At 43.8% G+C, this 12,482-nt stretch overlaps 1 protein-coding gene across 1 annotated transcript in view; it reads right to left on the reverse strand.

The window, feature by feature from the left end:
- Window positions 1-5,163: 5,163 nt before the first annotated feature.
- Window positions 5,164-12,482, reverse strand: part of ZNRF2 (zinc and ring finger 2) — a 56,735-nt gene continuing 49,416 nt past the window's right edge. Inside the window, exons 4-5 of the mRNA XM_085051233.1 lie at window positions 12,137-12,214; window positions 5,164-11,007 (exon numbers count right to left, since the gene is read on the reverse strand). Coding sequence (XP_084907359.1) covers window positions 12,157-12,214 — 58 coding nt within the window. The 3' untranslated portion in view covers window positions 5,164-11,007; window positions 12,137-12,156. The remainder of the gene's footprint in view (window positions 11,008-12,136; window positions 12,215-12,482) is intronic.

Raw genomic sequence — 12,482 nt, forward strand, 5'->3', positions numbered from 1 at the left:
GCTCAGGCTTTGCTGAAGCCCTGTCAAGCAGACGCTTGGCTGAATCAAGATGGGACAGTGGCACCCCAATTAATTTGGGCTGCAGACAAAAGAGAGGAGCTGCCACAGCTGGAGAAGGTCTTTCACAGCTGCCTCTGCCCATGAGAGGCCCTTCTAGCAGCAGGTGCCAATCCAGTTAGGGGCAGCGAGGGAAAGCACGATGGTGGCTCAGGGATGTGCTGCAGCCATGCTGTGCCCCTGTAGTCCTCCTGCCACACTGCAGGAGCTCTTTGCATTTCCATCTACTGCTGCTGCTGGGGGCAAAGCCTTGCTGGCATGAGGTGTTACCACTTGCATTTGGCTGGTGCAAGCTGTGTGTGTTTACTGGTGCCAGATGACACTGCAGCCCTCAAGGGAGCCCTGCTGCAACACAGTGCAGCCCTGCTCCAGTCACACACTGCCAGGTCTTCAGGAAAGGGTGCATTTCTGAGCCTGGTGTGGCTCACTTGGTGTCAGACGTGTCTCCAGGTGCCAGACCCCAGTTTATGACTTGCAGGGTGGTGCAAAGCCATTCAGTCTTCGCTCTTCAACCACAGCCAGTGCAGGATCCAAATCCAACCATCTCATGCCAAGGGAGCAGCAGTGATGCTGAAATACAGCAAGACACCCATGCCTGCTTTTCTGTAGCTTCATTCTGCTCCCTTACCTCCATTCAGCAGACAACAACAGGAGCCCACTGCAAAGCTGTACAAATGCCTGCAGTCAGGAACAAAGGCCAGGTGAACAGCAGCAAGGGATGGGTTTGCCATGAGGAAGGAGACGTCACTGCAGAGACTGCTTGGTTTTCAACTGATGGAATGAGTAACCTTGGCAGGAAAAAGCTGCAGCTGTATACAAAGGCCATAGCTGCTGCTTTAGTAGGTAGAAACAGAACAGCAGGATTGTGCTAGATGAAAATGGAGGACAGGCTGGGAGCTGCCAGATGCGCTCAGGGACTCCAAATTTACTCACAGGAGGAGGTCTCTCCTTGCTGGGGGCTCTCAGATGCTCTGTGGGTAGGTCAACCTTTGAAAACACAGTGTGGCAACAGTGGCAAGTCCTTCCTCATTTCCTGGAGTGGGGACAAAGGGTGAGAGGATGCAGGGAGTGCCACAGGTGCTGGGGGAGTCTCCTCTTTCATCCTGAGAAATTGCTGATCAAATCCCCTGTGAATCTCGACAGGGCTGAAATCAGCCAGTATTCATTCTCCACTCCAGAGGTAAATGAGAGCTGATGGCATGAGCTGCAGAGGTTTGAAATAGCTGCTCTCAGGAACACAGGGGGACATGGAAGCAGGGATGATGTTTCAAAGAAAACAGCAGCTTCAACTTCAGAAGCATTAAGGCATGAGAGGTCACAGCAAGTGGGTTAAGGAATAAAAACTGGTCTTAGCCAGGGGCAAAAACTACAGTCATTGCTTTATACTGGGAAAGCAGGAAATGTCCTGTGCCCTTTGCAGACGGGGAGTCCCTGGGAGACACACTAGAAAACAGCAGTTTCCAGGCAGTGCCGGTGCCACCTCACCCACTCTAGGTCAGTGCCTGCAAGGCTCAAGCAATGCTTTAGGCTGGCAATACATAAATTCCTGCCACACACAGGGCCCGCAGCTGCTGCTGGCACCAGGGCTGCTGGCAGGGGGCTCCCGACCGCCTCAGGAGGCTGCACATTGTGCATGTGAGCCTGAGAAAGGTGCCACGCTTGCCCATGCCAGCCCCCACACGGGCAGCTGGCTCATGAGGTGGCTGCTGGTGACACGGCTGATGGGTCACCTCCATCACTGCAGCGAGAGCAAACCAGCCCTGGCGCAGAAGGGTCCCCCTTGCTCCCGGGGACAGGGAGTCGGAGCTCCACCAAACCCCTTGCAAATAACTAAAATTATGCCCAGCCTCTCCCCTCTGGGGATTCCTCTTACACAGTGAAGGCAGCAACTTAATTAGCTGCTAAAGCCTCGCAAGCCGGGAGACTTGGACCTCCCAGACTGGGGCGAATGAAGCTGTCAAGCGTTCATGCTCCCATTACCTGCCAGACACTTTAATCCTGAGTTTAGCAGATGTTAATCCTGGCCCGGGTGACTTGTGAAGAGGAAAGCTGCTCCCTTGAGAAGTCACCCGGGTCCGCAGGGGGAGGGAGCGGGCGAGGAGACCCCAGCGCCAGACGGGGTGGGGACAGCCCCACGGTGGTCGCTCTGCTCAGTGACAAAAGTGACAAAGCCCGACGGGGCTCGGGGAGAGGCCTGGCAGCTTCCTCTTCCTTCTGTTTGAAGCCGGCTTAAAGAAACAGCAAGGAGGGAAAGGGCGGGGGAGGGTTTGTTAAAATGTAAACGCGTGTTCGAACAAAGCAATCTGTAAACAGATGAACCGAAAGTAGGGCAGGAGCTCGGCACAAAATATGAGTCAAAAGATAACGGGCCGAACGCGGAGAGGCACCGAGCACCTGCAATATCCAGCGGGCTCAGCTGAGGACGAGTCCCCGTGCTTCAGATCTGCCTCCTTCACGCTCTTGCCTTTACGAGCAGTGAGTCATCTTGCGTCAGCTAAGGATGGGCTTTATGCAATTATTTATTTATGTCAAACCCTCCTCCCTGCCACCCTGCATCCCTGATCTCATGCCCCTCAGAAAACAGATGCTTCATTACGTGAGGGCTGGAAAACTCCATCTCATTTGGCTTTTGCTGAGGCTCCTTGTTGCCCGGTGGCTGGCTGGCAAGGAGACAGCAGTCAGGAGATGCACAGCACCTCACAGTGTGCTCTATGGCCTTGTTTGGCTTTTTGGACACCAGCGCCCCTCTCCCTGCAGGGTGGGATGGAGCCGGGAGCCTCCTCTACTGAATAAACACACCGGGGGCAGCTTGCAGACACCAGCAGGCTCCAGCGTGCACCCCACCCAGGCACAAACGTAGCTCAGGTAGCCTCAGAAGGAGAAGAGACCTTACAGAATAGGGGAGGAACTTCCCTGTTTAGCTGCAGTTGCGGCAGGGGACTCTTCCCACCTTCCTGCTCTCTTTGCTGCAGGCTGTGTGTTGTGTTTCCCTCTTTCTGCTAAAAACAACACGGCATGCAGAAGCAGACATGGACCACTGGCTGTACGAACAGGTAGCGGGGCCAGGTAGCAGGGTCAGACACACACACACACACACACATATGCACAGCATCACCATCTATTGCTGATGGCTCCCAGGAACACCCTGGAGCCAGCACAGCATCCCAGATCACCCTGCAGGACAAGCAACTTGGGGCAGAGGTGGCATGTCCCATGTCCCAGCCATAGGGAGGAGGGTAGGATGGGATACCAACAGATGACACTAATTCAAATTTCACACATGCAATCCTGTACCTACTGAACTGAAATGATTTCCAGCAGATTTTTTCTGATGCAAAGCCAAACTCAGCTCTAACTAGTTATCAATTGCTTCCGTAACACTGCTCAAGACTGAGGAGCAAAACACAGAAATAACCGGCAGTGAAGGAATTCAGGCTTTCCAGAAGGCGACTGGGGGGAGCAGCTGGGGAAGTGGGGAGGGGTGGTGGAAAAAAAGTTACTCTAACAAAAGATAGGAACATGTTCTTCAGTAATTACATCCAACTGTTTCTGGGTGCAGACTTTAATAATTCATGCATTAGAACTATCATCTCCCACAGAGACAATTGCGATGGTCCAACTGTCACTGTGCTTTAGCAGTGGGTTCAGCTATCCCCAGCCACATCAAAAGGCTTATCTCAAAAGTGGAACAAGCAAGGATGGACACATAGCTGTGGGGGAACCTGTGCCATAAATCTGTGCATCACATTCCACCCGCAGGTATTACCAGCCTGCACAGTGCCCCTGGCTGGGAGCAGCACCCTGTTGGGTTCACATGCAATACACCAACGCAAGAAGCATCATCTCCCACCTGGAGAGTGAACTCCTTTCATTTCCCCCACATCCTCCACATAACCTTGGTGAAATGCACTTTGGTGTTGCTCAGAGCACCCACAGCTTTACTCCCAACTAGTGTAGGGGGAGAGGTGTAAAATCACACTTTCCCCGCAACAGACTTACTCCGTATACTATCCAAAACCACACGATTCATCTGTGCTCCTGTCCTCATCTCACTTCACATTTAGCACAAGGGCTACAGCTCCCCTGCTGCTGCCAGGCCAGGCAGGAAGATTTGGAGTGGTAATACGGCCAGCCAGGTCTCTAACACCCACAGCTACCTGCTGCAGGTGACCTGACTTGGAGAGCTGCAGCCACTGCCCCAGGAGGAAGTTTCCAGACAGTTGGCACTGCATTTATATATGTAAATAAAGACACACTGGAGAACAATTTAACATCCTCTGTGGCTTTGGGCAATAATTCCCTCCTCCAGCAACATGTCTCTGCAGGAGCCTGTTACAGTAGCCTCCTTCCAGCTGTTTAGGGACAGAAGAGATTGCCAGTGACCATCAGGGACAAAGAAATCCATGCACTGCACAGCCACAGGTGTGCTGTCAGGGAGTCAGTTTTAAAGAGGCAGCTATGGAGTGTTTTGGGAAGAAGACGGAGTGGTATTTGGGTTTGACGAAACTCAAGGAAAGAGCAGCTATTAAGCTACCTTGATCCTCTGATGGAGGTTCCCAGACCCCAGGTGAAGAGAATGGACTGTTTGCTTCCATCTTTTACCATCTTTGCCCCATGCTTCTTTTTGTTTTTCTTTTAAAACCACCTTCGTGAGCTTTCCCCACCTCCAGATCTGGCAGCTCTAACTTATGCTAACCTTGAAGGCCATCATGTCTGCTAAAGATCAACAGAGGATGCATTAACCAGTCATCTCAGCTCCAGCCACCCCCACAAAACAGCAGCCAAATCAGCTCTCTTCTGTAGAGGCCTTCCTTGGCCAGATGGATACAAGCCTGTCAGATTACTGCTTGTGGGACAGCTGAAGAGTGAGAGGGACTCAGAGGGGCCAGGGGCTGGCCCAGAGCATCTGCACTCCCACCTGCAGGACTGCAGACACATGAGATGCCAAGCTGCTCTTCTGGCTGTGACTCTACACCATGCATTGCTTTTACTTCTTCTGCTCCAGCTTGGTCTGCAGCAGAGACATACAGAAGCTCTGTCCCTCAGCAATACCTATTTCACCAATACTTTAAAAAAAAAAAAATCACCTGGAAGTGTGAGGAAAACTGTGCTTCAAAAGATTTATTACATATATTTGTACATATTTTACATAAATGGAATGTTAAACATACAACCTAAAAATCAATAAAAAAATATTTTCATTCGTGATTATGTACTGGCAAACCACTGAAAAGAGTACCTTAGAACAACTTAAGTCAACTTACAATCATACTGCTCAATTAAAAATAAAAACAAAAAAACCCAAAACAACAAAACAAAGAAACATGTTTTACATTTACATTAAACATTGCAAATTACATTCCAATTTCTGCTCTGGGTAATGAAGGAAGGTATCTTGTCCATTACCACTGCACATACGGGTGGCATTTCAGAAGCTAGCATGGATTTCCCTCTAACTCATTGTGGGCAAGGTTAGCTCTGTAGGAAGAGGCATATAAAAGAGAATACACATTCTGCTCCCTACCAGCAGGTACCTGCCAAAGGGTAGGAAGAACCAGAATGAGATCAAGGGAAAAGGTTAACGCTGGGTCACCACTCATTCAGTGCCACATTGCAGCTCTTAAAATTTGTTACAAGTAGTTTTTAAGTAGTTCATTAAAGTTCATTCATCCCCTCTACAGCTAAACCACCTCCCTTCTTCCTTGGAAGTTACAGTGCTTTGGTAATATCAGCTAGGGGAGAATTCTTCACTCTATGGTAATGAATATTCCAGCTTCATCTTAATATATAAAAAAGCACAAAATCAAGCTTTGATGTCTCTTCCTCTTAGCATTTCACACCTTGAGAGCTTGTGACCAGTCATCTTGAGAAGTGTTTACTATCAAATATAACGAATTAGCAATAAAAGGGACAGATTTGAGGGAAAACAAGAGGAACAGGATTCAGCAACAGATTATGTTCTTGCAACGTCGGGTTACTTACACTTGAAACTCTGCCAAAATCGAGCAAATCCTATTTATCATTGCAAAATCTTTGCCAAAGCACACCCAAGGGCAAAAGTCTCTCAAACAAACACACATGGATTAAAAGCTGCCAGAAAGATCAGTGAGTGGGCTGGCTGCCTTCTAGTTCTTGTATACTGGCAGCTTATTAGATCCAAGACAGAACCAAGTCCAGCCTTTTTCAGGTGCAGGATTTTCCTACAGTGGCCTACCTGATCAAATCTTCAACTAATAATGCCCCACAGTGAGGTCATTTTACAGCTTATCCCATCATCAGCTCTGATGTACTACTTGAGATATGACTTTACAGAACACACACAGCTTGGGAAGCCAGCCTGCAACTGTGGAGTAAAATAACCAAATGTAACTTGAGAGTAAGGACTGGGATGGTTTTTTTAACCTCCAACAGGCTAAAACATCTCCAACTTGATTTAGAAGCAGGTTAACTTATGTGGAGAAACAGAAACATCACAAATTTTTCATCCAGGAAAAGAATCCTGGATATAGTTCTGTTATTAATTTCTTACGCAAAGTGTTTTGAATGACAAAAAATTAAATGGTAGGAGCTGCATGAAAAAAACCCACGTTTGGCTGGATTGTAGGAAACCCATAACAAGACATCTCTTCCACTAACCTCTTAATGTCTCTTTTGCTGATACCAGTGGAAAGCCTATCCATATGGGAATATGGCCTAACACGTATCATGTCTTCAGCTAGGAGGAGAAGAAATTGATACTAAAATGACTTTTAAGCTTGGAAGGGTGAAAAGTATATCATCCAATATAGCACTCATCAGAAAAAGAGATAATCCTCCACTGGCAAAGGTGAGATGGAAAATCCCACAGAAGCACTTCTGCACTCCCAGGCATGTGGCAGTCTCAGCAGGAAACTCCCAAACGCACAGCAGAATTAGTAGGTACAACACAACAATAGCAAATTTGCACACAAATACTCTCTTTCAATATGGGAAACCGGCTGAAAGCCACAGAAACTCAGAGAGATCACTGCCTGTATCAGAACCAACATGTTTCCCCAATAGTAATATTCAGGTGCCAAGCTTCTTGCTTTTGGTGGAACACAGAGGAAACAGCAAGTTTCTAAAGCCCTCACACAGAAGAGGCAGCACACTAAAAATGTTCTTAAGCACATCTCATGAGATATATCCCTCCAGAAACAGCAAAGATCCACATTTCTGAATAAAAATTACCTTTCCCATATTTGCTGAGACATCAGTCTCCTGGGAGTCCGTTTTTCCAGCTCTCCAGCCTTTCAGCAAAGGCTTAATTAAAAAGCCAGTGCTCCTAACATTAAGTAGTAGGATAAATGTATAAATCTTGAGATTCAGTCATACACCCCCTTTACATCATAAGGGGGGAAGCAGGAAAAAACCCAAGGTCACCCAAGTTTTTGTACATCACTTACATGTTTTCCATTTCAAAATACCCTAGTACACTTATCCTCAATTATGAAAGCTAAGTTGACTACAAATAAGACCATCTGTTTTCAGCTTTATCCCTCCCAAAAATAAAATACCAAGAATTTTTGGTATGCTTTGTATTTTTGCTTTTACATCCCACTGAACGCATCATTGAATGTACACACTGAAAGAAAATGAGCTACCTCCTTCCAAAGGGAAGCATTATTATGGATATTCTGACTGATAAGAGCCACCACAAAGGGTGCCCTGTGCTGACAGCAGTGTTGACTCTCTTGGTATTGGATGGGGTATGGTTATATACAATCCAAATCACAGCCACCTCCACTATGAACTTCAAAACACGAGTTGCTACTGAAGAGACATGGGTATGTTACAAGTTCAGAAAAATCTCACATTTCAAGACAGTGTCAAATCTACTCTTCCCCTGCTGGCAAGCAGCATGTTTATGGCAGACCTGAGTATGGGAATTATTTCACACCCTTACATACTTAGGGAAGATATAGGCCAGATGACAGAAAATACTCAAACAGCACAGAATTGGCAATCTCAAGATATTTACAGGCAAAGAAGCATATCGCACCGGAATTTAAGTTATTGCTTCTTGTGGACAAGTGTGGTGTTCCTTGATTGAGACACAGGACTTGTTTGGTGTTTATTTTCCCCTTCTGAAGCACAATGAGTCGGCACCCCTGTGAGGATATATTCAGAACTAAGGTGTTTTCTGTGACTAGAACTGTGCCTACAGCATGGTCATCACCAGCTGATGGTGACAGAAAGCTTATCTAGGTGAGCTTCCACAGGTGTTTTCAAACTCAAGCATCGCTCTCATGCTTCCAGGGTCATTCCAGGCTTGGTCTGTGTTACAAGTTTCAGTACAAGAAAACCTCCCATAGTCTTTCAGAAGAGATTAATGGCTACCAAGAACATGAAACTAAGACTGACCTTGTATCAGTTCCTCAAATAATCCAAGGAATTGCTACTGTACTGTGCTGACAGAAGCAGTGATGGACTCTTGTCTGCAAAAGCATCACCAGTGCGATGGCTAGTGACATGCTTTTCCAACATTCTTCCTAAACATGGGACAACAGTCCTAACTGCTCGGTCTTTAAGTCAACTACTTCCATCTGAATACAGAAAGTTAAGGTTTTTGAGGAAACAATAAGTGAACTAGAAGTATGAACTACCAAAACTGACCTCAAGTTGTAAACAGATTTATGCTTGTAATATTTACCTACTTAACCCCCAAGCCAAAGGCTATCTATGACCTCAGAGCACAGGACATCAAAACACTGACCTACCCCCTTTACATTAGTACAGGTGAGTTTCTGTAGCCATGAAGCCAACAGCAAACATTAAATCAATGCAAATGGAAAAGTTTTACTTTCAGAAGATATCAGGAGTTTAAAATGTTGGAAAAGTGGGCCTGCAGGCAACACAACTGTTTGAGTATTACAGGTGCTGTAATTCCTCATCCCCTCCCTCCCTCCCTCCCCCAAGATAATACAAGGCAACACAAATATTCTCATTGAAAAAGGACCCTGTACAGGGAATGACTGTACATTTGATGTGACTATAGAATCGAACGTGAGACAAAATGATTCTGCTCCCACTGAAAAAGAGAATTCAACAGGGCCCCATAGTTACAGGTTCAGCTGAAACCAGTGATGCAAGCCCAAAACTGTAGAAACTGCACTGGCAATTACGACAATTATCTAGTTTGGACTCCTTTAGATTTGCAGCGTAACAAAGGCATTTTACAGAGCAACATTCAGGAGAAAATGTTATCCAAGGAAGAACTGCTCTTCAAGCAAGATGGGAGAGTTTAGGAACATGCACTGCACTTGTTCTCCAGATAGCAGCAGTTGCTCCTGTTCTTTGCCCTTTTGATATGAATCACAGCAGCAACAGAAAGAAATGTGTACTTTAACAAATAAAATTAAAAAAAAAAAAAAGAAAACCAGAATTATTTATGTACAAGAAAAACGTTTGAAGTGTTGTGCAACTTATTTTAACTATTGAAACTTACTAAGAATGTTGTTGTAATAAATATTCATAAACTCTTCCCTGTGTTGTGAAATTCAGAAACTACTATGATTAATTCTCAATATAAAAGGTATGCTTCTAAACCCTGATATCTGTTCCAGTTTATCGCCTTTTTTTCCCCTGCCTTTTTTTTAAAAATTAAATTATTTCTTTTAACTGTGATACTTTGTGGGAACTAACATTTATCCACAGTTTTACTTGGTGTACCCACCCAGAGACATCCTGTGTTTTGTGGAGCTCTGGTTATAGCAATATAATACAGTAAAATAATAATAAATTAAACAAATGCAGATGCATTAAAAAAAAAGAAAAGGAAAAAACCCAAACAAAACAAAACCCCACACTGTCAAATGCTGGTCTCCACATGAAGACATCAAGGGTTTAGATGTAAAGTACTACAAGTCCTGCCACCAAAAAAAACCATTCAAACAAGGAAACATGAACTTGCACATCTTTGAAAAATTAAACACAAATCCCACCTCGATGTTATCTTGCCCATGCCTATAAAAACCTCTCGCTGTGCCCACATTTGCAGTTATTCATTTACACCTCAGGAGGCAGCCTGGAGATGAGAGTAGTACAATAAAATAATTACCTGAAACATCTTTAAAAAAATACCCGTTAAACAAATTACCTTAACTGGCAGCACTTAAAATTGGTAATTCTTTTCTTTTTCCTATTTTAAAAAAAGTTGCATAGCTGTAAGATTTTGCTTTGCTGCATTTTTTTCTGTCGTTTTTACTCACAAGCAGTAAAAGAGACGTTTTAGTTACTTAAATAGCAATACAATGTGCAGATTTCAACAATCTCTATAGCTTGATCAATATAAATTAGTTACCTGTCTTGTTTATACTCTTTGGACTGCATTGTGACAAAGGTTTAGTTACAAAACTTTGAAATACAGTATTCCTATGCAGAGCTGTTTATGTTTTCTGTTCTTGAAAAACGTGAAGAACGTAAAACAGGGTGTGAATTCAGTAAATTAAGGTCACACTGTTAGATTTTATTTAGTTTGCCATGTACTGTTCTTCAGCCAACGAGAAGGTGAAAACGTTCCCACTCAAATCTGGGGCCATCCTCCTGCAAGGGTCTCAGATAGCACATATCGAACGTCTCCGCTTCCACTGGAGGCAGTAGGAAACATGTCCAATAAGTCGCTTCTTCACAGAACCAGAAGTTAGGCTGAAATTAGGAACTTTGGCCTTCGATACAAAATAGTGTCAGTAATGTCTGTGGGGAGTCGATTGTTACAGGATGTGCAGCATTTTCGAAATCCCTGTGTGTCCTTTGCATGAGTGTTTGGTATTCCGAGCACTACTGGCAAGTAAAGGTGTCTGCAAAGCTTTCTCCGTGTCACTGTCCATCTTTGCCTTTTTCAGCCACAAAGAACTGTAAGTCTCAAGCCAGGCACACTGTGTTCAGCAAGGGAACCTCACATCTCCTATGTTTTCTGATCAGTGGAAGCAGCTGTTGGAAAAGCAGAAGACAAAATACCATCATTTCAGCACAGAACACGTTCAAACAGCATGAGCACAACCACTGTGTTTTCCTTCCCCTTTTTCCTAAGCCCCCAGTTATCACCATCCCTGCTGTGAAAAAAGCAAACAGAATTTAACATGAGGTTGGACAGCCATGAGCATGTACAGAGACAAAGATGTTCTTGAACAGCATGCAGGCTTCTGCCACAACCAGAGATTGGAGACAGTATGGGAAATGCATGTTTATTAATTTCAGCTAACACTGCCCTGAGGTTAAAACAATTATCCCTGTAGCAGGATATCTTGCTTGAGGTTTTCTCTGCTACCCCTGCAACACAGACATGTGAAGCAACATGGAACAAATGCACAAATAAATGCCAGTGAATACTCTTCAGATGTTTTTTTTTTTTCAAATTTCCCTCAGAACAACAAATCCAAACTCTCAGCTACCAGACAATTTCAGGTATCTCTATTTCTCTACGAATTATGATGATTGTTGGTGTGCTTTGCAAGGCTTAGGGGCAGTAGTTTAAAATAAGATAAAAGTTTTTGAGTAAGTCAACTAAAGAATAAAACTATCCTTTAAACTTTTAACACAGATTGCAGAGCCGCAAACATTAACACAAAACGTAAGCTGGAAAAATGTGAACATCTGTAAGATGGGATGGATAGAAACATGTCAACATTTTTTATTTATTTATATATTTAAAACATTCTGGAATGCATTAACATGAAAGTAGTTTTGCAAATACCTAGCTTCAACTTTTACATATGATTCCAAAAGCTTTCTGTCAGAAATACATGCCAGTACTCATGGAACAATCCAAAATGACACAGTCGTATTATTTTAATTTTGTTTCATTTCTATGGAAAAATACTCTTAAAAAGTTAATGCTAATGCTTTCTTGACACTGACTTTCTTCTTTCCAGCACTAAAACTGGAAAGACCATAGCATGTAAGGATGTAGAAACCTTTTACCTAGATTACAATATACAACAGTTCTTACTGATTAATATTGTAGTTCTGAGACACAGTAGCAAATTCACAAATGAAAAGAAATAGTATAATTGTTTCAGATAATCAAGATATTTATTGTTGAAATGTAGATAAACATTACCTAAAAATATGAATCTTGTCTTAATCTGATGGATGCTCAGGGCAAGATCTATTTACTTCAAACCATTCATCTATGCAGCTGTTGGATACAAGACAAAAATGAAAACAATTGACATGAATATCAGTAACATTTAGCAGCAGCATATGAATATAAATTGGTTTCTCGATTTCAATCCCTGGTAGAATTTTATATTATACAAAGAACTTTATGCATATACACACATCACTGAAAAAATTAATAACCCCAAACCACAGTAATATTTGGGTATTAAACACTGTTGAAAACCCAGATTTCTTAAGTGTTAAAATTTTCTAAGGAAGCATTTTACAAATTACAGATTTTATAC

The sequence above is a fragment of the Lichenostomus cassidix genome, chromosome 2 (genome assembly GCF_008360975.1).
Source record: "Lichenostomus cassidix isolate B80296 chromosome 2, HeHo_3.0, whole genome shotgun sequence".
Classification (NCBI taxonomy): domain Eukaryota; kingdom Metazoa; phylum Chordata; class Aves; order Passeriformes; family Meliphagidae; genus Lichenostomus; species Lichenostomus cassidix.